Source organism: Carya illinoinensis, chromosome 1 (assembly GCF_018687715.1).
Source record: "Carya illinoinensis cultivar Pawnee chromosome 1, C.illinoinensisPawnee_v1, whole genome shotgun sequence".
NCBI lineage: Eukaryota > Viridiplantae > Streptophyta > Magnoliopsida > Fagales > Juglandaceae > Carya > Carya illinoinensis.
The window spans coordinates 19,709,625-19,734,955 of NC_056752.1; the positions used below are offsets into that span (position 1 = coordinate 19,709,625).

At 35.3% G+C, this 25,331-nt stretch overlaps 2 protein-coding genes and 1 long non-coding RNA gene across 5 annotated transcripts; 1 reads left to right on the top strand and 2 right to left on the bottom strand.

The window, feature by feature from the left end:
• Positions 1-5,942: 5,942 nt before the first annotated feature.
• LOC122312858 lies at positions 5,943-10,685 on the bottom strand. The gene is made up of 2 exons (XM_043127517.1): positions 6,817-10,685; positions 5,943-6,728 (listed from the first exon to the last, which is right to left on the bottom strand). Exons 1-2 carry the CDS (start codon positions 6,832-6,834, stop codon positions 6,249-6,251), a joined length of 498 nt encoding a protein of 165 aa, XP_042983451.1. The 5' UTR covers positions 6,835-10,685; the 3' UTR covers positions 5,943-6,248.
• A 213-nt stretch (positions 10,686-10,898) lies between these two features.
• LOC122312848 (protein FAR1-RELATED SEQUENCE 5-like) lies at positions 10,899-14,535 on the bottom strand. 2 transcript variants are annotated; one of them, XM_043127504.1, is made up of 3 exons: positions 14,298-14,535; positions 13,616-13,727; positions 10,899-13,156 (listed from the first exon to the last, which is right to left on the bottom strand). In XM_043127504.1, exon 3 carries the CDS (start codon positions 13,121-13,123, stop codon positions 11,183-11,185), a length of 1,941 nt encoding a protein of 646 aa, XP_042983438.1. In that variant the 5' UTR covers positions 13,124-13,156; positions 13,616-13,727; positions 14,298-14,535; the 3' UTR covers positions 10,899-11,182. The 2 variants fall into 2 exon arrangements, with proteins under 2 accessions (XP_042983438.1, XP_042983428.1); XM_043127494.1 differs by lacking the exon at positions 13,616-13,727.
• A 386-nt stretch (positions 14,536-14,921) lies between these two features.
• Positions 14,922-20,793, top strand: LOC122312865. 2 transcript variants are annotated; one of them, XR_006243221.1, is made up of 2 exons: positions 14,922-15,064; positions 15,153-20,793. It is a non-coding gene; the product is annotated as an uncharacterized LOC122312865 (long non-coding RNA). The 2 variants fall into 2 exon arrangements; XR_006243222.1 differs by having other exon boundaries at positions 14,926-15,064; positions 16,212-20,793.
• The last annotated feature ends 4,538 nt before the right edge of the window (positions 20,794-25,331 follow it).

Sequence of the window (25,331 nt, forward strand, 5' to 3'; positions counted from 1 at the left end):
CTCCAGAGAAAATTGAAACGAACTGTGGCTATGGAAATGATTTTCTCCTCTTTTCAGATCTACCTCTTGTGCCTCCTCTTCCTCCCCTCCATTTCGTGCTATAGATATGCTTATATAGGGTAGGAAAGAAACCCTAATGTCCTCTTAATTTCTGCATAAAAAAAAAAAAAAAAAAAAAAAAAAAAAAAAAAAATGTCTAAATTTTAGAACTTATCTTGGCAACCACGTACGTCCTTCAGAAGTTTGAATTCGAAAATTCTTATTAGATATAAAGTTATAACCCTTTAAGATAGATTTCTAATGCATTAAGAATCGCATCAATCTGATATGTGAGTAAAAGGATACAATCAAAAGACTAAAGTATGTCCAGACTGTCTCTTAGCGAATTTCAGACTTAGACTTCTTGTGGTTTCATTTTGTGATTTTTTTTTCCTTTTCTTTTCTTCCAAATTGCTCTCAAACCTCATGAATGTCCTCCTTTGAATTTGACTGGGCTTGACTTGCTCTTTTATAAATTCTGAAATTAGACATAAAAAACTGTTTAGGAGTATCTCAACGTAAATAAAAATTTAATTTAAGAATACACATTAATTCCTATGATTTCTATTCACATTTTAGCATTTTAGTCCAATAATAGGGTATTTAGAGTGCACTTTCGCACACTCATCAGGACTCGGTGGGGGAAGATGCAGAGGAAGAAAAAAGAAAAAATGGATAGCGGCGATAGAAGGAAGTTTTGGAAACCCTAACGGTTGGGCCCCCACAAGTACACAAGCTGGGCCTTTTGGCTCAGGCTGGGCCCATTTGTTTTTACAACCCATAGCCAGTTTTTATTTGGTTTTTTTCTGAATTTGCAATTGTTGGTTTGATTTAGTTTTTATAAATAAAAAAGAAATAGGTTAGTGTCTCACTCCTTTTTTGGAGGAAGATGGGTGTTAATCCTACTCTTCATTTGAAAGAAGGTAGGTGCTTGTACTCTTCCTCCTTAGGAGGAGAGAGTGTGGTTGTACTATTCCTCATCCTTGGAAGGATGGAGCGTGGGTGTACCTCTCGTCTTTGGAAGAAAGGTCGTTTTAGCTCTACTTTAACAGAGCGCTTTCTCTCATAATTGTTGTTAAGAAAGAAGATATAGAAGTTTAGACAATGTCCGTCACAAAGAAATTTGTTGTCGGGGGAGCCCCTAATAGATGTGTAGCTTGGCTGATAATCTGGATTTTCCTGTATTAATTAGTCACTGATATAACTTCGGTTTCAGTGAATGAAATTAAATCATTTTCAAAAAAAAAAAAAAAAAAAGATCAAAGCACCATAAGAAATAAGCCCTTTACTATGTCAACATCCTTTTTCATTTCAAAACTCTTAGACTGATGGATCCTTGATTATTTGAAGGTCCTGTTGCGCCATGAGTCTATAACAAGTTTAGAATAAGAGATCTTTTCTAAACCAACAATGAATAATGAATGAAAACATAGAATCAAGTATAAGCTAAGTGTCGCAGCAACAAACAACTTCTAAAAAGAAGGAAGAAAACCTAGTTCCCTACAACCTAGTTGCCTACAATCATTTTTGTTTGGTGAAAACATAAACAAATGAAAAACTCTAAAAATGATGCTGAATAGATTCCCCTCACTCTCGTGCCACAGCTCCTTTTATTCCCTCTTCCCTTCATCTCTCTTTTTCTCTCTTTTAACCGTCGCCTTTCCCTTTCACGATTCTACCCTCTAGAAGAAAATCCCTTCTCGAATTCTCCCTTTATGATACTACAGCTTCTCCCCTTTCATCTGATGCAACATAGGTTTGAGTGGGACAGTGAAATGGGCCTTTAGAGGCTTGGCCGAATAGTTGGCCTAGTTTGCATGGTGAAGTTGGGCTTAATTGTAGAGCTGGGCTTTAGTACAAACATGTAAGACAAAATTGTTAGCCCATGAATGGATAAGTAAATATTAAATTTATCTTCTAAACTACTAGTCCAAGAGGCAAGGTCATTTTTCCTCAAAATATAACATTTAATCTCACTTATAAAACTATTCAACCTCAAATTAACTCACTTTTAAACAGATATTTGAATCAAAATATCTTGATAATCATCTTTTATCCTATCTTATCTCATATCATTTCAATATTTAAACAACATAAATACAAACACCTCTCAATTTTAAATTTTCAACCTTTTCATTTAACCATTCCCTAATCATTACAACAATCTCAAACGTCTAAACAAAATACAAAAAAGTAATTCAATTTCTTTAAATCTCAAAACAAAAATAATATTAAAAAAATTATATTATAATAATATTTTAATTCCATAATATTTTTATTTAACTTTTTTTCTCTAATTTTTTAAAATTGCATAAAACATCTTAACCGAAATTTTGTTATTAATATTCACAAATTATTTATATTATTCACAGATTATCTTATATCATTTCACTATTCAAACATACTTGAGTGTCTTCACTCTTGCATTTTTGGATAGAGAAGCTTGTTCAATGGGAATAACTATTCTTTTATTTGGTTACATTGGAATAGCCAAAATCTTGGCAACTTTTTATTTAACTAGGGCTAGGTTTGGATACAAAGTTTGTTTCAACTCATTTCATCATTACAACTTTTTCAAATTCTCATATAAAATATAATAAGAGTAATACTATATACAGTCGTAAAATGTGCAAGCGACGTATAGCTATTTTAAAAAATGAAGAGTTTACTATTAAAAAATTAATTTTTCATATAGATTCCATATTTATTCATTTTTTCCAAAGTGATTATATAACATTTGCATACGCACGACTGCAAGTATCATTTCTCATATATATAACCAATTCATTTTTTTCAAATTTCAAAACAATAATAATATTAAAAAATAATATTCTAATAATATTTTATTCAAGTTTCAACTTTCATCTAAAATCATTTCATCTCATCTTACCATTCAAATATCACCTTAATATTTTGGTTGGCCTAGTCAAAACTGGATTAGTCATCTAACTTCTTATAATAATAAAATATAATTTTTATATTATTTATTGATTCTTTTCCTGTAAACTTTCTCAATGGCCATATTTTGCAATTTCGAAGTTATATTTTGTTCTTTTATCTGGTAGTTATGGTTTTTAATTTAGTTATCATATTTTTAAAAAATACATTTCCAACGGCCTTATATTTTTATAATCACACCTTCATATTTGTCCTTCTATCTAACTAAAATAAAAGTAACAAATTTGTTTTATTAGAGTCGTGCTATTCGAACGTTTTTACAACACACACTATTCATATGATATAATTTGATATGTAATTTTTAAGTTTATCGTATAATCAAAGTATGACACGTGCAACGGTAATAACCGAAATAACTGAAAACTATACCATGTACCGCTAGTAACCCATCACAATAATATCAAATTAATATCAATGTATGCAGGTTAAAAATGGCTAAATAGGACATGCATACTCCAATGCCAGTAATCTCGTATTCTTGGCATGTAATAAATAGTTCAGGACCATTTATGTAAATTATTGAAAAATAATTATTATGCTTTTTAAGAATTTTGTGGGTGACCGACCGCCACCTTTGATGGCCAGCCACCCACCAAACACGAAGTACTGGTAATTGCATGCCTTTTATATAATCATATTTTAAAATAGGAGTATTTATATAAATAAATGTAAATTTTATAAGTTAATTATTAAGATCTGATATTTCATAATTTTGAAATAAAAATTTTGAGTCAGAAATTTCTTATTAAAACTTGACTTTTGAACTATAGAATGAGACTTTAGACCAACTAATACTTTGAGGGTATATGGGCTCATTTTGAACATTCCACAGCAGAAAGATACTAATCCTATGATCATGTTTATAGAGAATTGCTACGCTGCTCGCACCTAACTCTTCCTTAAAAAAAAATATTAATTTTATATATTCTTTTTATTTAAAATATAGATATATAACAAACTATAAAAATTATTATTTTTCTTAATTGATTGGTCTTTTGCCGAGCTTATCGATGTGGCCTGGGAGTCTGGGACAGTGAGATGGAAGGTAAACACGTAGATGTTTTCGTACGGTGAAACCTGCATTAGATCCAAGAGTTTTGCAAATCCATTCTTCCGGGGGAAAATACTATTCTACTAATAAAATATAGGGTGGGTTTACTGTTTTACTCAACTCTTACAGCTTACGTGCCGTTCAGTTTTATTTTTATTTTATAATTTTTTTAATATATTTAAATATTTTTAAAAATTAAAAAAATACATCAATATATTTAAAATTATTTATTTAATTACTGAGTAAAAACAAATAAAATTTTTAACCAGCGGTCAAGTAGTGCAGAAAAACCCAGACAACAAACAAGTTTTTATCCTTTTAGGATTCTCGGTGAGTATCCTGTTGATTCTAGCATCACCCTTCTTTTGGAAAGAATAATGATTGGACCTTCGAATTTCTTTGTTATTGAATGATTAAAGAAATATTTTTTTATGAATTTTGTTATTTTTATTTTTTAAAATATTTAAGAGGAAAAAAAAAAAAAAAAGAGAGAGAGAGAGAGAAAAATATCTGGCCTTTTCAATGAGGATCCTCAGTAGCTATAACAGGCTCCTTTTGAAAAATGTTACGTTGCCCAAGAATTGTGACTGATCCAACATGGCATGCCACACATCACCAGTAATTTAAAAAATGATTGTGCTACTGTATCTTTTCAATTTGTTCATTTAGTGTATTCCTTAATGCAAATTATACATTTTAAAAAAATTAAATATATAAGCAGTCAAAATAAAAGAACAGAGTAATGAGGCATATTAGCATTATGCTTAAAAAAAAAAAAAATCAAAATGGCACTTGCATCCTGCTTTTCTCCTCATTTGAAACCCTAACCTTGAAGCATTCTCAATGACTTATGTATAATATAAAAAATATAAATTATTTAAAGAATTGTTTATAAAATAAGTTTTATCCGATTATGTTAAAAAAAAATATATAAAATACAAATCTCTATAGTAACCATATAGCGGGTACTGTTTATCATTCAAACAATTTTTTTTATTATTATTTATACTTCATTTACTCTCTCATTTTCTTTTACTTTTATATTTTAATACAAATTCTTTTTCGTGCTCATCCTTTAAAATACCTCTATTTTATTTTTCTACAAAAAATATTGGAAATATTATTTATCCAATTTTCCATATTTTGATTTTAATTTTTATTTGGCTTATATATTTTTATTTTGTATGTATAGGATTGAATTATATTATATTGTATATAATAATATATTGCAAATATTAATATATATATAGATATTACAAATTTATTGATAGAAATAAAATGTTTTAAAAAAATAAAAAAATATTATCTAAATAATATAGAAAAAAATAAGTAAGTCGATATATTATATATTGTAAAAGTTAAAATATAAAATAAAATTTAATAATATATTTTAAAGGATAAGATAAATCAACCATTAAGAGCATCCCATTGGGTTCCCCATCCCCATCCCTATAATTTAACTCAAATACTCATTTTCTCAAATTATTCCCTAAAATTTGTTTATCTTCTAAAAACCTACTACATCCCATTCCCCATCCCTATCTCTAAAAATTTTTTTATTACTTTTTTCTCTCTCTTCCATTTACAATCTTAATTACTAACTCTTTTGTCTTATTATCTTTTTTTTTCCAAATATCAAATTCTACTAAATATTTATTGGAGATTTTGACTATCCAATACAATATTTTTTTTAAATACTAATTCGTATTATAAAAATAGAATTTTATTTTTAATTAGTGAATTTTCTAACGTAATGGCAAATTTAATTAGAAGAGTACTTAATATCAATTTCTCTAATGAAGATCCGTAGTCACGTATTGATGATAAAATTTTTTATTTGGATGAAATAGTAATATTTTCTGTCTTTTTTAATTAATGGTAACCAAGACCCGCGCTCGTATTGCATACAAAATAAAAAATAATCAAGACCCGCTTCATAAAATAATTGTCCCAAACATAATTGTCCCAAACATAAAATAAATAACATGATCATAAATAATCAATCCAAATCGGCATCTCTAATGCGTCTCGCCATGATTTCCCTCTGAAGTTGCTGGAAATAAAGTCGCTGCATTTCTGGCATGACACTCACATCCATCATCATGATGCGCTGATTTGATTTCTTCTTCGCGATCTCCACTTTCTCAGCCTCCAACAGCAGCCGTTCGTCCTCTTGCCAGATTTTACTGAGCTCTTTTTCTCAATCAAGCGACATCTTCTCGGCCTCCAACCTCAGTCTTTCATCCTCAAGTTGTAATTTTCTGGCCTCTGTCTCCTTGTCATACTCCATCTTCTCGGCTTTAAGGCGATAAAACTCTTTCTCTTGAGCGCGTGACTCCTCCAAAAGAGTATATTTCATCTTCCTGAGTTGGAAATTCTCCTCTGCTTGCCTGCCTTGGGCCTTTCGTTTTCCTTTCTCAGCTTTCCTTCCAATTGGTCGGTCGGGCTCGATAACTTCATGAGCATGCATTTGATCCGCCTCAATATCAAAAACTGAATCAACTGTAGCGTCAGAACATCGAGTTGGGGTCGGGGATGGGGACATCGTCTTCCTCCGCTTTGGATCCTCCTTTGTGGCACGCCAAATCCACTTAGGTTGGTCCTTCAACAGGTGCCAACAATGCTCGAACTGAAATGAGCATTTCTCGAGTGATTGGTACATTAGCTTCGCCTTCTCAAACTTGCATGGAAAAAATGAGCATATTAAACCAATGTCACAAACGAGAAATTAAACTCAAATTACTGAAGTAATGATTTGGAAATTCTACCTTATCTTGTTCGGTCATGCCACTTTGATTTAACCCTTCAACTTGGGCTAGTTTCGCACAAAATTTGTTTGTGGCCTTTTGGATAACCAACCACCGATGAATTAAAGACTTTATTGTCCGGTCATTTGTGGTTTCCTTAAATTGCTAGAAGTACTCATAAATTTTCTCCCAAAGTTGGGAGTGTTTTTGATCTGTTCCCTGAACGGCATCAAGGCTACAATTTAGCCATGCCGATACAAGTAACTTGTCTTCTTTGAGATTGAAATTTGCACCCCTCACTGCTTTCCTATTGCCGATAGGCTCATTAGGGGGTAGGGGTGAAGAGTCACCAAGGGTCATTGGAGATGATCCACTTTGCCCACCATAAGTGGGGTCGAGTTGAGGATCTTGACTTAAGAGATTCGTGAAGAACATATGTCCAAAATCTTGTGAATCCATTGCTAAAAACGGTTTGAAAATGTTAGAAACGAAATTCGGAAAGTTTGGGGTGTTAGTCCGGGTGGATGGCTCAGAAACCGTTTGGTATGATCTTGGAAAGTTGGCCACCCACTGATGGCCAAAACAACCGGTTGCCAATACTTATTGGCCATCCTGATTACCTAGCCATTGGGGAAATGACCATTAAATTTCCCGTATCCCCACAAACGATTGTCATCATCACAGCCTTGTGGTTTAGTTTACACATAATATAACTCAATTAATCCATAATACCAAACAACATGCAAAACAAAATAATCCTAAATACGAGCATCCCCATCCGGTTCTACATCCATATCAAATATATAAATAATTAAAAAGGCTAGAATGGTGTAAATATTGACACCATGTGTAAGCAAGGAGCCCAACATCGAATGGCTGCAAAATCTCACCCAAACCCCGATTGCCTTTTGTGGAAAGTACCACAAACTGCAATATGGCAATTCGGGTGAGAATTACCCCGCCATATCGATGGGGCCCCATACACACTTCTGACATAACCCGCACTATAACACCATCATTACAGCCTAATATAAACCCTCTCCCCTGAGAGATACGCAACACTGCAAATGACCCAACATCAAATATCAAAATGAGCAGACTATTTTATTCCAAGGATAGTTGCAATATTCCATCGATTCAAGCATAAAGTTATGAGCATGTTGGGCTATTAATATCTTCCATAATATAGAGTTATGTGGAGAGAAATTTCACTCTCTAATTATATTAAAAAATAGGAGTCCGAAAGCCCAAAAAATGCATTTTCCAAACACAAGTTCTTAATAACAAACAAGAGCAAGAGACTAAATTAAAGGGGCCGAATACAGCATGTTAAAGGACCAAGAGCAAGTTCTTAATAGCAGCATGTTATTGGAGCACCAATAAAAATCCATCAATTCAAGATTACACATAAAAAGCATTCTTGCATTTCCAACAAGATTTAATAAAAGTATGATCAACTATTATATATGTGAAGTATTCATCTATCTCTAAAAAGATAAAGATCAAATGTATTTTTATAAAGATTGCAAAGATTGCATAATGTATAATCTATCTCAAATCACAGGTTACAAAGATTGCATAATGTATTTTTATAAATTGCATAATGAAAACAGAATTTAGAAGAGAGATCACAACATTCAGGGGCAAATTCAACATTGGATATGAAAGACCAAGAAACAGCAGCCCAAGAAGCATGCTTTGAAGGAAAAAGATATGGAAAAAAATCTAGATCCGAAATTCATCAAGCAAAGATGTTCACAGCAACTGAAAACCAATCTTGGATCACCAAAGATTCAAAATCATAAATCTATTCTGGCCCACCAAACAATACATGTGAGCTAGATAATCATCACAGGAAAAGAGTATACATTTTCACAGCAACCAAACAATAGCCAAAGGAAAATATGACAGAAACATCATGGATGATTTTCGGGGTTCCCAAACAATCACAGAAGGAAAAACAGGGCAGCAAACATTTTCTGAAATTCGCACCAACCAAACAGGGGCACCATTCATCAAAACGCAAGCCAGACCTCATTCGGTTTCACAGCAACCAAACGGGGTTACTCAAGAAAATATGACACCATGCCCGGTTCACATTTTCACAGCAACCAAACAGGTTGCTCAAGAAAAAATCAAAGCAAAGGTCCAGTCTATTTTCACAGCAACCAAACAGGTAACTCAAGAAAAAAGTTCCCTTCACCGAACATAAATTTTCACAGCAACCAAACAGATAACCCAGGGAAATAGCCACAAGAAAACCCTAGGACTTTTCACACCAACCAAACATCGGTTCCAAAGCATTAGATGTTTCATCATCAAGAAACACGCAAGAAATTAACAGGGGTGAGAAAATGAGAAGAAAAATACCGATTTCCTAGCAGGAGAGGCGATTATTGGAGCACCAACTGTCGAGAGGGATGAACGTGGGACAGGATGGGGTAATGGGAAATGGGGATGTACAGTAGGTCCCCAAAGATGGGGATTTCCTGTACACCCCGAAAATTAGAACCCCATTTTAGGGAACCGGATGGAGGGCTGGTTTTAGAGAAAACCCTAAAACTTTCAACAAATAATAGGGAAACAGGAGGGATGGGGAGCCGAATGGGGATGCTCTAAGAATGCTCTAATTACATGGCATCACTTGCCACTTGCCTCCCTCCCACCACTAATATCGGTGATAATCAATGCCCTCCCTCCCGTCAAAGCAGCAGAGTTACCGATTCGTGCAATTGGTGAGTAGATGTGGACCTCCAACCAGTGATATTCCCTTCTTCCCTTTGTTTGTTTATTCTTCACTATTTCTTGGTGGTGGTTTCACTGTGATATTTCTTTGTTTTGGAGCATATATATACTTCTAGGAAAAAAAACACTTCTCTAGTATCCTGATTGTGTGCGATGTTATACGTTATTTTAAATCTATTAGTGTATTACAAATGAATCTATTTGTAGTGAGATTGTTTATCGTATTCCAATAACTATACTGTTTGTTTATGAATAGTAATTTATGAGTCACGTAATAGCAATAACTCAAGTTTAGAAAAGTCAAGACTTTTAGTATCCAATATGTTATTGTGGTATTAAAGCATATTAAATAACTGCCCATGCTAAGGGAAATGAAGGGCGATAGCTTTTTGGATGCCAAAACTATATGGTGGAAAATTATCTTTTTACCCATATTTCATTTGTGTTTATTGTCTTATTTGCTAATATGCAATGTGTCAATTTTGTAGGCGGGGTATCAGGAATGAATATACAAGTCACTCGACATCGACTTAAAACTGAAGTTGAGAGGCGCAAGAGAAAACTTAAGAAGACTAGTTACATACTTACAATTTCATTGTCATGGGTTCTCTTTTTTCTTTTTTTTTTGGATTACTTATATCAACTTGTTGGTTCAAAGGAAAATGTTAGTAATTTAATGTTATAATAAAATTAGGAAACTAGTCTTTGATTTGTAAAATATTTTAGTTCTGTATGGGTATTAGTTTGTAGTGAAGATTCGGGAGTAATTGATTCAATGAGGTTTTTTTATTTATTTATTATTTATCATCTATCAGTTGATGCTATGATATTTTCCATGTTCAAGTAGTTGGATTCTTTGTGGAGGCAAATTCCATGTTACATTTCCTGTATGTTTTTCTATACCTTATTTAGTTTTTTTCGGAGCTTCACTCTCACAATACATACATAGCTCCTGTATTGGTATGTAAAGATGCTGCAGATTTGAGTATTTTTCTTATTGCAGATTTGCAGGTATTAAAACCCCGTGATTCTAACAATTGCTGATTTTAAAAATTACTCTCACTTGGAACTCAAATAAGGTTGACATGAGAAATTCAGCCACAGGTTTTTGGGTGACAAATCAAAAGTTTTCATCTTAATCGAGTGCAAAAGCACTAAATCAATTGTGCTATATGACAGTAACTCTCACAGTAGTTCAAGGTTCATACTGCTGCAAGGGATCCAAATGACCAAACCAGAGTTTGAAACTTCAAAATATGACATACTCTTGGAGAAAGTACATAACTAGTAGGACTCTTGTTGAACCATCAAAATAAACCATGTACAAGCATATTTTGCATTCACAACCTAAAAATGACTTATTTAGAAAGGAAAAAAAAAGGTCATTCATTCTAAAAAAAAGGTCATAAAAATTACTCATGCTAGTGTTATCATGTACAAACACCTTTAACAAAAATGATTTACAAAAGCATTCATTTTGTCTTTCCAACAACACCTGTCATCAATTTCAACTACTAAAACACAATCAGCACCAAAACTTTCACCAAAATATTGCATTGATAGAACTGGCTGCTCCAAGCATGTTGTCCACGTCAATCTCCAACAAAACATAGTAATCTCCGCCAAAACATGGTCATCTCCATCAACGGAACTCTAGCTTCAACTGCTCTAATTGATTGATCAATTTCACACAGTTGCTCTCAGTCTTTGCAGCATTCGAACACAATTCATAAAAGCAATTTTGGATCCTATCGTACCTTTGTCTCTCAGGGTTGCTAGTTGCCTCATAAATAAGTTTGATAAAGGTGTATTTTCGCTTTATATCCTTCCTCCATCGATCCAAAATGTATTTTGATGGTATTGTACTCTTGCCTAACTGAGTCAGAATACGAAGAGCGTGTTTGCATAATATGCCCCTAAACTCAAACAACTTGCAACTGCAATTAACCTCCAGGAGATCTTCATCTAGTTTGACAATGTAGTTTGCACGTTTTATTAATTCATCACTCACTTGAACCTCATCAGCAACTATATATGTATATTTTCTACCCTCGCATCCCAGAAGCGATGTAGTCAAATATAAAAATCCTCGCAATTCATCTTGTACTTCTTTGAATTTGGAAATTGTGTACGCTTTTTGAAAATGTTTCTCAAGAGGATAGTGACTGATGCAAGGAATATTAGTATTAAATGAATTAAAGTCAGCAATAGCTTCATTCTCTACCTTTCTCCTAAGAGCTGAATCGTATTGATCAACAAATTGTTTCAAAGTGGTCCTGGAGTTAACGTAGTTATCGAAAAATGCATTCATACCTTCACTCCGTTGTGCAGTTGACATTCCGGCCCAAAATGTGTCTCTAATGTAGGCTGGCACCCAAATACGCCTATCACCATATAGTGATCCCAACCATGCATTCTCATGAAGATCATAGGTATTGAGCAAATCGTGCCAACGTTCTTCAAACTCCTGCTCACTTAAAGAGTCATACACACACTTCTGTAGAGTACTCTTGATTTCTTCATATCGAGAATGTGATCCAAACTTCTTAGGAAGTTTTTTCATTATGTGCCACAAGCAGAAGCGATGCCTAGACGTTGGAAACACCTTTGAAATTGCAAGTTGCAATGCCTTGTCTTGATCTGTAATGATTGCATTTGGTGGTTGGTCGTTCATACAGTTCAACCATGACTTAAACAACCACTCAAAAGTATACATGTCCTCATTGGATATCAATCCGCACCCAAATAAGATTGACTGGCCATGATGGTTTACACCCACAAACGATACAAAAGGCATCTTGTAGGCATTAGTGAGGTATGTTGTGTCAAATGTAATCACATCCCTGAATGATTGATATGCTGCTCTACTTCGGGCATCTGCCCAAAACACATTCTTTAACATCAGGTCATTGTCCACGTCCATCTCATAGTAAAAATCAGGATCTTTTTTTTGCATTTGTCGGAAGTAGTTACATAGAGCTTCAGCACCTCCAACCCCGAGACGAAGTTGTCGTTCATTGTCAATATTGTTTCGACGCTCCTCCTCAAATGGCACATTCTCGTACCCCTTGGCTTCAACAACTAGAGACTTGAAGTTTTTTTTCATTCGTATTCCTGCCTCATCATTTATTTTAAACCTCTTAGATACACGAGCGTTAACCTTTTTAAAGCATCTGAAATGTCTTGCCTTTTCTGGACTACAAACATGTGTGTGATCCAAGTTTACTTTAGATAGGGTATATCCACCTTCATCATTCAGTGTCGCGTTAATTCTAGCCATACACCCTATCTTCTCTGTTTGTCTTGGCTTGAGAACATTGGCAGCCTTACTCTTTGATGTGCCTTGCCGCGCACATACCAAGGTAAACCATCTGACATTCCCATCGTCTCCCTGTTTAGAATTCCTTTTACACACCCCAAACCCCTTCTGCTTACCATACTTCATATAGTAAGACCAAACTTCTTCTACAGATGAAAATGTCATTCCAACCTTAGGTTCTTCAACAGTTTCATTGTTATCTTGCTCATTATCAACCCCTACCTCATGATACTCATTATTTGAGAGATCCATCTCGGAATTCATTGCAAGTCTAGCCTTTGACTGTGTAAGAAGATCCTATCATTCAAAACGAAGTCAAAGTCACCAATAATTTCAACTTCAGAGCATTTATGTGGTGAAGAAATAAATGATCAAAAAGGCTAGTGCACTCACTCACACAGACACACAAAAAATTGACCTATACAAGTTGAGAAATTTTAGTTGTTTCATCTCGTACTTTTAGCTGTGGTGAACTAAATCATGATGGTAGTTGGCAATTAGGGAAGTAGAGTTAATTACGTATGAGAAAAAAGCACATTGAATGCAACTTGCTTGCCTCTGGCAGCTTTTCTCTTAAAAAACTGGTCTAAACTTGAATATTAATGGAGACCATGTTCAAAGTTGTTTACTGATATTGGGGCAACAAAATCCTCAAAATTCCAATTTTGTGGGCTTCTTTTTTCTTTCTGTTAATTAGCTCATAATTCACTTTGAACAAACCAAGCATGTTTACAATTGGGTTGATATTGAAAGAACCTGAGTATGAGTATGACCAGCTGTGTGAATGAGTATTCTAGTGCATGAGCATGTAGACCTAAGTATTCTTTCGACTTTTTGTAAAGACCCATGTACATGGTGGTCTTAAGTCCTGTAGTGCAAAACATTAATCATGTAGCTAGGTTATCTCTACACACATACAAACGTATAAATATATATATATATATATATTATATATACAAACTTTATCATTCTTTCTCTTTGCTAATCAATTAAAATCTCACCAACAAGTTGACTAAAACCCTATTGTGTTACAAAGTGTTGGCGTCTGATTTTCAAATCTCAACAGAGACAATAACTTCTGTCACTAAAACGGCAACACCACCATTAGGTTTATAAAATTAAAAAGAAAAGAAAAGAGACTCTGTTCTAAAACCGTTTGGTACAGCTGCAAAGGGAGTAACAGAAGTGTCTCTGCACACAAAAATGTAACTCAAGGAATTTCTAAATCAATCAATTCGTGTTCAATCAATAGACTCAAAGCATCAACATTCCCAAGGAGATTAAAAAATGTAAACAAAAAAGGGTCCTGCTACAGGGACCGATAGCATTCGTGTTCAATCAAGGAATTTCTAACTGCCCGAACTTAGAATTTCTATACAAAAAAAATCGTGTTCAACTTAGAATTTCTAAATAAAAAATGGAGGAAAAGAAGATCTACCGCTCGGATTCGTGAGGGAAGCCGGTTGGGAACGAAGGTCTTCGCGGGAAATGAAGTTCTGCCGTGCGGACGGAAGGATGGCTGGCGCCGGACTCACTGATAGTGACGGAGGGAGGGATGAGGGAGACGGTTTAGGTTTAGGGTTACGTACAGATTGGGGGTGTATCGGGCACTGCAATCAGGTCAATACCATTTTTTTTTAATATAAAAGATAACGACGTGGCATGCCAGGTCAGCGCCCCATTCCTTTTCCTCCCGAAATCGACGTTGTGGTTAGCCATCCTCCACAGCAGACAGCGTGCCGTCCGATACCCATTACCCCAACGTTATTTCGGGCCCTGGAAATCGTCGGTCCCAAAACCATTAATCGTTCCTTCAACCTTTCGTCACCGGCCAGCACCGTAAACATTGAGGATGGGTCTCTAATCGCCGTGAACCTAAAGTGCCCAGCCCGCGAGCTATGCTAGAGCACCAGATTTTTCGAACTCGGTTTCCCATAAAGCCAAGCCCCCGTTCCATCGTCCACACCCCCGCTGCACAATTTTGTCCGTTTTCCCTTGAGAGGTTTCGCTTTTACCTGCAAAGGATATTCGGCCGTTCACATAGCCAGCGGATTCCTCTGCCCTCTGCCATCTCCAACTGGCTTGAGTGAGCTTTGTGGAGATTTTTTACTTTTTTGTTTTGTCTGCTGTAGACCAAATGGACTACAAATTCGAGATGCCCAAACCGAGAAAATCCATTCGGGACCGAAGACGCTCTCCTTCCGGGTAAGCACAAATGACGTCCGATTTCTATCTTGCAACTCTGTGATTGAAATGCTTAATTTACACTATTTCACAATTTTCTTTTTGTTAGGTTACACTATTTCGCAATTTGATTGCTGGTCTAAGGAATTGTGGGTGAATGCTCTACAGTATTGTGTTTTTTTTAATTGATAAACCTAGAAATTTGAACTCCAGACAGTGTAAATTGTTGCTCTACTACTTGAAAGTTGAAATCTGATAGGCACACCACATAATTGAAATTCTTACTCACAACCGATATGAATAAAGAGTATGTGCTAGTTGATGGATTCTTTTTTCCTTTTCTGATTTTTCTGTTTGTTACTTTGGAGTTTGGAGATCATCGTTTAGGAAAAATAAAATTACTTGAGTAGAAAATTAATTTGGACTTTGAAAATCGTTGCTCAGAAAAATGACGGTGGGAGAATGTTTTTAGAAGGTTTCACACTACCTGTTTTGCTACATACATGGACAAGTTGTGCCTGTATGTGCACGCCGCTGACATGGCAAAATGCCACATCAGCCCTCATATTACAAAATGATTATCTACTATCTTTATCGCACTGTTCTCCACTTTTTCTTTTCTTCCTCAAGACAAAATTAAATTGGATTATGAAGTGGAAATATGTAAATAAATCTCATCCCTCTCTCAACAATATTAAGTTCTTGGTCCGCTAAGTTTCTGTTAAATGGTGGAAAAAATACAATTATGATCATGTTGTTAAAATGTTTTTAAAAATTACCAAGACTCCTGAGCTACTAGTCTAAAGGAGTAGATTTCAGGCTCAATTAGCCTCCATTACCAACAAAAAAGACTGAAAAAATTAGTTGAGACAATGTCACAAATTTCAGATAGTCACAATGAAGAAAATTGCCAAGACAGATTATCTTCATTACAACAACCAACAGTCCAACAGACCTCTAATTCCCAACATGCCTCTTCTTCTCAACATGTCTCTCATTCCCAACAGGCTTCTCCTTCGCAGGACAATAAGTCTTTATTATCCTTCACATTTTATCGATTCTTAGGATCCATTTTATCTGAAATTAGCACATTACGACTCTCAGATTATGTGATTCCAAAAAATTATTATCTCAATTATATAAAACAAACAACTTTGTCTATTATTAGATTACTTTCCAGAAGTCAAGATACTCATCAAGACCATGTCAGAATTATCAAGTCAAGGAAAAAGACAAGCAAACCTGCCTAGCCGCCTATTTGCTATTCAAGAATTATTTGAGTTACTGTTCATCTGTTAACAAAAATATCACAAATATTATTGTAAAATACTGTTTGTTACTGTTCTGATGTCTATAAATAGGTATTCAGAATTCTCTATCTGAAGCCATTCCCTATCTCGTCCTTCTTACTCTTAAAATATTCTCCCTCTTGTAAATCTTCTGTCTTTCATGTCTTCTACTCCCAACTCTTCTGAGAATTAATCTCCTTATAAGTATTATATTTTCAATAAAGTCTATTTTGTCATATTCTGTCTTTTTTTTTTTTTTTTTTGCAAAGAGCAGGTTCTACCGCCTTTCATTACATTTATTTTACTTCTTTATATTATCAGGCTGGTTATACCGCCTCTATTATATAATTATTCTATTTATATTTCCATTATAAATCCTGGTATACGTCATTGGTATCAGAGCCATTGGCTATTATATATTGATATTATATTTTATTACTCATTTTATTGCTATTTTATAGTTTGATTGCTATTCTGTGATTTATATTTCATAATGGAATACTATGCTCATAATGTTGGTTTTACTAATATTCATGAATTAAGATAGGAAGAATATAATTTGAAACTTGAATTAAGTAACTTAATGGAAAGAATCAAACATCTGAAGGAAAAACAATTATTAATGATATCAAATTATTGTTCAATGATGGAAAGATATCATTTTTTTTTTTTTTTGATAAGTAAACCAAAGTATATTAATTAAAAGAATAGGCAAAAGCCATGTTCAGTACAATGAATGCCCTACTACGTAGGATCAATAGATACAAGAAAATCATGAAAATTTTGGCCATTAAAATTAATGGCAATGGCCCAAGTACAAAGAGTTCTAAAAAAGAAAGCTTTTAGTTCCTCCATAGATCTCTCTTTATCCTCAAAAGTCTGTTCATTACGCTCTTGCCACACACACCACATGATGCAAATAGGGATCATTTTTCATATAGCTTTGATCTGTTGAATGCCTTTCAAATCTGTCAAACTAGCCAAAACTGCCACCACTGTCTCAGGCATAACCCAGCCCAACTCTAGTCTACTAAATATCTCATTTCGTAACCCTCGAGCTACCTCACAGTGTACTAAAAGATGGTCTACAGATTCACTCCTATTTCTACACATGCAACACCAATCTGCGATGATCATTGTTTAGGTAAAATAAAATTACTTAAGTAGAAAATAATTTGGAGTTTGAAAATCGTTGCTGAGAAAAATGACGGTGGGAGAATGTTTTAAGAAGGTTTCACACTATCAGTTTTGCTATATACAGTGACAAGTTGTGCCTGTATGTGCACACCGCTGACATGGCAAAATGCCACATCAGCCCTTATATATTAAAAAAAAAAAAAAACCGAACGGAGGAAGAAGGAGTTTAACACAATTGGTTTTTTTGTTTTCTCATCCTTATTTCGAGTTGCTACTTTCACACAAACATGACATATATCTGATTGTTACACCATGAAAGAGCTGTGCCATGTTGCAGAGGTATGCCCCACGAAATTAATCTTATTGTTTGGATATGCCACATTGCCACTTATGCCTGATCAGGTGGAGTTTTATGCATGCTTTTGTGTCATTATGTCATATTCTCAATTTTTTGCTCATTTTTGGGTGGATGTTGAAAACATTGGACAGACATGGTTGAGTGGAATGGTGAATTGGTAGTTGATATTATTGGCTAATAATGTGGTTTGGGCCAAAGTAAGTTTGTACCTCGTGAATTTAGTCGAGCATGCAAGTCTTTTCCTTTTGTAATTTCCTGGAAATTAGTGAGCGAGCACTTGATCTGAAAAGGAATCCATTCATCATGCATTGTGTATATTATCATTTTTAAACTTAACAGTATGATTAGTGTTTACGTGCTCTTAGCATGTGCCAAGTTTTTGTTCAGATTGTTTATTTGCTTCTTCTAAAGTCATGTCGTTGGTTCTATGTGGAAAATTGTTTATTTTGATGCATTTATTGCAAACTCCGAATTAATATTAATGTTTTTATTTATCCGCAAATGGATCCATTCATGGTTCATTTTTTCAACTGCCAATTGGTATTTACCCATTCAGCTCATATAGGGTGCTTGTTAACTTCGTGGCTTGTATTTTTGAGAGAAGAAAAGTCACCACTTTATTTCATTAATAGTTTGTTCAGCAATTCCAGCTAGTGAAGAAATTGGGTTCAATGATGGTAAATTGCTTACATGCAAACTGCAATAAGACCTAGCAATTTGGCCCTAAATAATTTGAATTCTCTTTCATGTGACAATGAGCTATATTGAAATCCTTTAAACTTGCTTGAGGCACCTTCCTCAAATTTGCTACACTCCTTGGATTCATGTGTATTATTTTCAAGATTTGCTACCAATTTTGTTGATGTATACTGCTTCTTTCGACTAGTTTAAAACAAGCCTGCATGGTGTGATGTTTAATATATAAGACTTGAGTGTACCTTCCTTAATGCCAATTGGTTTTAGGATGCCATATTGCTTCTTCCTTAATCCCAATTCTGTTAGAGACTTCACTGCTCGGCAAATGTGCATGTTATATTGCTTCTTGTGTTTTTTTTCCCTTACCCTTCCATAGTAATTTGGAATCCCCCCAACAATTACATTTTGATGGTAGCTCAATATGAAGATCTAGTACTCATTATTGGCAACTCAATTTTTTGCTGTATCCATAGTGTAACTTCTTTATTACACACTTTAGCTCTCTCCATACACTTTTCCCCTCCGTACACTATTCTTCTCTGATGGTGATCCTGGGCTCCTGACTCTGCGATTTTGCTCATATGGGAAGGAATATGGGTATGTCAAAAGCTATTGTTGTAGAATTAAAGACTTTTGAGGTGTTAAGGGATGTCCGTCGGGTGTTCCTTACCAAAAGAGGGTGTAAATTTGTTAAAATTATGTGCTTGGAGTTGGCTATGAGACGTTGGTTCACCAAAGCTTTGGAAGATTGTTTGAAGGGTGGGAGAAAGGAGTTCTATACAACCCATCAGGAGGGTGATAGGGGCTTCATAGCGTAAAGGTGCTCAAACTTCTAAGGCGCGTTCATGGCTCTAGTAGAGTACAGAAGGGGTGGTCGCCAAAATTGCATTTTTATACTGGAGGACAAAGACGGTAGGGGATGGAGGAAGCTGGCGGAGGTTTTGAGGGAGGCTGGAAGAGAAGGTTGCCTTGTTGGGTTAGCACCGCCAGCAACGACGGTAGCTTCTTCTGCACAGTCGTACGTGGAATCTCTCCAACAACAGAGGGTCCCGGACTGTTTTCGTGAACTTGCTAAGCTGGGTGCAGTTTCTAACATTTTGGTTCGATTGAGAGGAAGTGCCATCATTTCTATAGGGGCTCAGAGCCTTGAGGGTGGTGGCAGGGGAGCTGTCGATCTAAATAAGGATATGGTGCTTTGGGCATTGAGTGATTTACAAAGGCATCGGAATGATGTGCAGTTGAATATATCTTGTTGAAACGGTGCTTAGAGAAGGAAGAAGGGGTATGGGTGGGCTTGGGTTTGGGAGATGGGCTAAGTGAAGGTAACCTTAGGGGGCCTAGTTTTTTTCCACTCAACAGGGTGCTGGTGGGGGTGTGGGCTCGTATGCTGGACCCAGCTCTAACAGGCTCCAGCAGGCAGGCCACACGGTTGGGGCCAAGCTCACAAACCAGTCTAGTTTTGGGAATCTGGCAAAGCCCGAATTAGGCCAAGGGAGGACCATGGGCCTCAACCAGCAGGAGTATAGTATCCTCGCCAGTAATAGCACCATCGACGGTTCGACAAGCTGAGGAGCCTTCGATGGATCCTAAGGCGAGATTGCTCCATTTGTCTAGGGAAAAAAATACATATTGTTAAGCATACCAATTATTTTTAGTCGAAACACTAATCTGATTCATGCAATGGATGTTATTGGTGAGTTCATTTCACAAAAGATACATACTTTCTTAAGAAGTAGTGGCACATTAATTGCACAATAATGTCTAAAGTACATAACAATTCATTGTGCTAGGATTGAAGATCACTAATGCTAAATAAAGTCTCAGTTACATAATAACAAAGTCTCAACTTACAGATGCTAGGTGTCTTAACACCATTGGTTATAAACAATATGGACAATGTTACAATTACAAAGTTTCCATCACTTTGATCGTATCCAATACAATGACATTAATATGGATACTAGCCAATAGAAATGAAGTATTGTGCGTAAATGCTACATGTCAGCTTCTTGCCTATGAAACTGGCCTTACTCGTTGGGGAGTACAAACTCCCTCTTTCCGATCTCTTCTTCTCTCTTTTGAAGTCCTTTATCTTTTTGTAACAATTTTGATTTTCTTTTCACAAGAGCTTGTTCTTTGTATTCACTACTATCTCTCCACTTGAAATATGTGCAGTATGGTAATCTTTGATTATACACAAATAAGCATGTATGTTTGATGTCAAAATTTTGAATAAAATACTAATACGTAAGTGTTGTTAACTGCGTCTACCTCCATCTCTAATAAGAGTGACCATTCTTATCAGCAAAAGAACATAGGTTATAAGATTGACTATTCTTCAGGCCATGCATAAGTCATTTAATTAAATGTATCATCACCAACTCCATCCCCTGATTTACATTTTGCAGAAAAAGATATGGACAAAAAGTCCATTTTTCGTGGATGGCATCTATCAGGATGCAAACCTAAAATGATTGAGCTCCTAAGAGTAATAATGTTAAAAAGTAACGAGTTCTACTGAACTTCAAATAGGAAATAACTGCATTAGAAGATGACATATGCACCTCGTACTTGAATTGTGCGCCTGTTTGGAGATCTGTTTCAACTGTGAGGAAAAAAAAAATTATAGAATGGTATTCATGTTAGTGAGCACGTGATTTATGGTGGTACATAAGTAAATGAGATACTAAAATGTTACAATTTCCAAGATCAATATATGCAATAGAAACAAGAAACCCGTGACCCATGTATGCAAATGAGTTTTTCCAGCTTGTCCTTTGCTAAAAAAAGATAAATAGGCACAAATCAATAAATTTCCCATTCGACTGTGCTAACATCCATGGGATCTCCTACTGTAAAGCCCGCAATCTAATCATCAGGCATATTCACACATAAACAAGCTTGAAAGAAAACAAATGAACACCAGCTGGAATTCAAGGCACATTTTGCTTGAAGCTGAACGAATTTAAGATTTTCTTGCAAGCAACATTGACAACAAGCAACTATGTAGAAGAAGTGCATTAGGTTTTAAAGGTCTAAACACCCACTGATTCATTCACATCACAAAGTGTAAATAATCAATCTGTGCGGTACATTGGCCAGCTAGCTCCTAGTTTAGATGAGCCACAGACCAAATCGGCGCCAAGCACCAATCATATAGTGATGATCTGTATATTCATTACAGTACTTTGCTTGACATAAAAGGAACAATCGTTGCAATCCTTGAATAATCATCCTAAGTGATGCTGCATGATAAACATAGATAGTTGTACCATGCTTGACATATAACATAAGCATTGCAGGAATCTTGTCAAAGGGTTTCTCAAATTTTTCATCATTTTATCCTCTTTTTTGTCATTATCTACACATTAAATTATAATTCATTGTTAAAGGATTTTTCATCCGGGTTCCAGACTGGATACTCGGGTATATCCGGTGATAAAGTGTTAGAAATGCATAATTAAGTTGCTTAAATAAGTGATTTATTTCATCAAATAAGAGTTGAGCACTTAATTATGCACTAAATTCTAGTACTGAATTCTAAATTAATTAATGTTAATATTTTGCACACAAAAGTTTCATATTTGCCCTTAAAATAATAAACACTTATACTATGCTTATTTGCTGTAGGGCATTTTTAGAAGAAAAAATCTGGTTGTAAACGATTCTGTGCACTAATACGCATACTCATCCAACGTGATTGGTCAAAAAGTTAGATTTTAATTAAAATGATCATAATTTAAATTTAATTTAAGTCTTGAATATGAAGGCAACAACATTCATATACAGATCGGTACACGAATTTGTTTGTATGTAACAAAACTCTTTTTAAAAAGTAAAAAAAGAAGAGGCATGCGGCAACAGCAGCACAAGTGCAAGTTCACATGCACGCGGGAACAACATGGAATAAATAAAAGAAACCATATGGGAGACCAAGTGCCCCTCTTGGAGTATTAAAACATGAGGGGCTCTGGAAGTAAATACATGTCAGGCGTTATGCGTAGGAAGCCAACTGGGGAACAAGGGCGTGTGAGGAATTGTGGCTCTTGCTTCTTGGACGGAAGTGCGCTGGAACGAAGCAGAGCACGCCTAGAGCATACGGGCTACGACACGTATCAAAGGGGTGCTTGCTGGTACGTGGGGCGCTGGCGGAATCACGAAGCAGAAGGAGCACGCCTAGAGCGATGGGCTGGAAGGCTGCGGCACGAACGAAGAGGGGCAGAGAGGAGATATCCTCTGGAACGAAGAGCACAGCAGGGGCATATAAAAAGGGAAATTACGGTGAAATTTGGGGACCTGGGAGTTGTTTTTGGTTGGGCTGGAAATAATTCTCGGGGAGAGAAGAAAAAGTTTTATTTTCATTTTCGCCTTTCTTACTTTTAAATAGATGAATGTCAAGATGTTTAATGATAGTTTTAATTTGATTATGTTAGGCTAAATTTCTAAGCCTAAGTTTTGGGGAGTAATCCAAATTTGGATTAGAGTTGGTTTATCATATTTTCTCCATTGATTTCTTTGTTATAATCTACTGCTTTGTGAGACATTATATTTGTGAAATTTTGGAATGCTTCTTGCTGCTCTTGATTTGTTGTTGATGCAAGGCACTAACTGATGCTTGATTGTGATATAAGACTCCATAGGTTTATCATCTTACATTGACCAAACTTGCTTTGCAACTCAGTAGGAAATTTTGGATAAAATATAAACAAGTTATCATCTTTTTAAATGAGTAAATAATCGAGTAAAAAGAAATATGAGAAATACTCGAATTTGATTCTTTTGAAATTATTTCTTAGAACTTCCATTTTGAAATCCCAAGTATTTTCTGACTTGATTTTTGTGGCATTCATTTTTTTTTTTTTTCGTTTACTTATTTTCAAGACTCTTTACACGTTAAGTGATAGGAATGGACTTGATATTTCATCGTTTAAATTTAGACTCAAATGTAGATATGTTTACGATTTGCTTTTGTAATTAGATTACCCAAATCCTTACATATACTCTATTTTTATACAACCATAAAAAGCCCAAAAATAATTTCCATAGCATTGTTTTAAGTTACGTTAACACTCTTTTGTTCATGTGGAATACGATCTTAGATTTACCCTTAATACAACTTGACACTTTTACATTTGGAAAAAACATATTTGGAATAATGTTATCCAACCTGGGTTAGCCCGGCTTATGATCTGGGCCGAAACCCGAATGAATCTAGGCTTTTAAAACCCGCGGTCTCATGTACATGTTCTTTTTTTTTTTTTCTTTTTTTTTAAGTAAAGCCTATATGTTAATAGTTTTTTGTCAAAAAAAGTAATGTTGAAAAGCATAATTTTTTTTTTTTAATCTAAAAGCCAATATTTCAAGAAATCATGTTAAAAAGCAAAATACTAATGCATTGAACACTATCCATAGTAATAAAAAAATATCAAAATGGAAAACTAAATTTTATGTAAAAAATAACTAAAGTTAGAAACTAATTACCATTTTAACTAAATGAATGCAAAAGAAAATATATAAAATATTCAGACCATAGAGGATTGGCAACAATCCTGACTCCTGTCCAACCTCTCTTTTGTGAATGCATTATATGAATGCTTATTGCTCCATGTATACTTGTTTCCCTCTCATCCCAAGTCATAGATGTTAATTTCTAAGGCTTGTCTAAATTCTCCATCTGAACTTCAAGTCTGGGCCTACAACCAACTTTTTCATCTTGACACACAATTTCATTAAAGTCACCTATAACACACCAAGGCATATCTATTGTTGGGTTTAAAAACGACAACAGTTTTCATGTGGCTCTTCTTTTACATGCCTCGAAATGGCCATAGAATCTAGTTAATAACCATATCACCTTCTTTTCCTCACGCACAATTGTAGCATTAATGAGGTGTTGGGAAAAATTCACTATCTCTACTTCCACTTATCTACTCCATAATAAGGCCAAACCCCCATTCCTACCCATTTCCACTACAAAGCAGCCTTCCCAATCGATCTCTCTCTTTATTACTTCAAACTTACAAGCCAACAATTTTGTTTCCATTAAGAAAACTATCTTGGGTTTCTTTTCTTTCATCCAAAGGTGGAAGTCTTGAACTATTTAGGAGTTCTCAAGCCCTCGGTAGTATCAACTTAGAATTTTCATAATAGTTGGCGAGGCTGACTAGCAACCTCTACCAGTAACAAGTTACCTACAACCTCCAGGTCTAACTCAGTTTGTTTGCCCTTCTTCATAGGCCCCCACCTGCATCAGTAGCCAGGGTACATTTACAACCATAAGCAACCCTTGAATCAGAGCCCTGCATTTCGTGCTCTCCTTTTCCATCTTCCCCTCTCTATCTTCCCCTTCATTGTGTTTATCTCAGTTTTGGGCCACATCTCCTGAGGTTCCATCGACCTGTGGTCCTCAAGCCCATCACTCTGATCACCTGGCTTTTGGTTGAGGGAAGGACATGGACCACCTTACTGCACATGTCTTTCACATTTTTTCTTAAATACATCATTTGCACTATCATTCACGTTAGCCTTTGTCATCTTCTTTGGCTCCATCTGAGCTGCCATTTGGGTGGTTGGGGTGCTCAAAACCACCATTAAGTCATCATATTATTCTCCTTCCGTCTGTATATTAACAAGATTGGTCTTTCATGCTCCTCCCTTCTCCTGTGATCCCTATAAGGCTCCCATTCACTTTCTCCTGTTTCTTCTCTATTATAATTGCTCTATTTCTCATAATTTGTCCCTCCTGAGTTATGGGTAGCCCGAAGCCATGGTCCATACTGGGTTTTTCCACCGTTGCCCTGTGCTATCT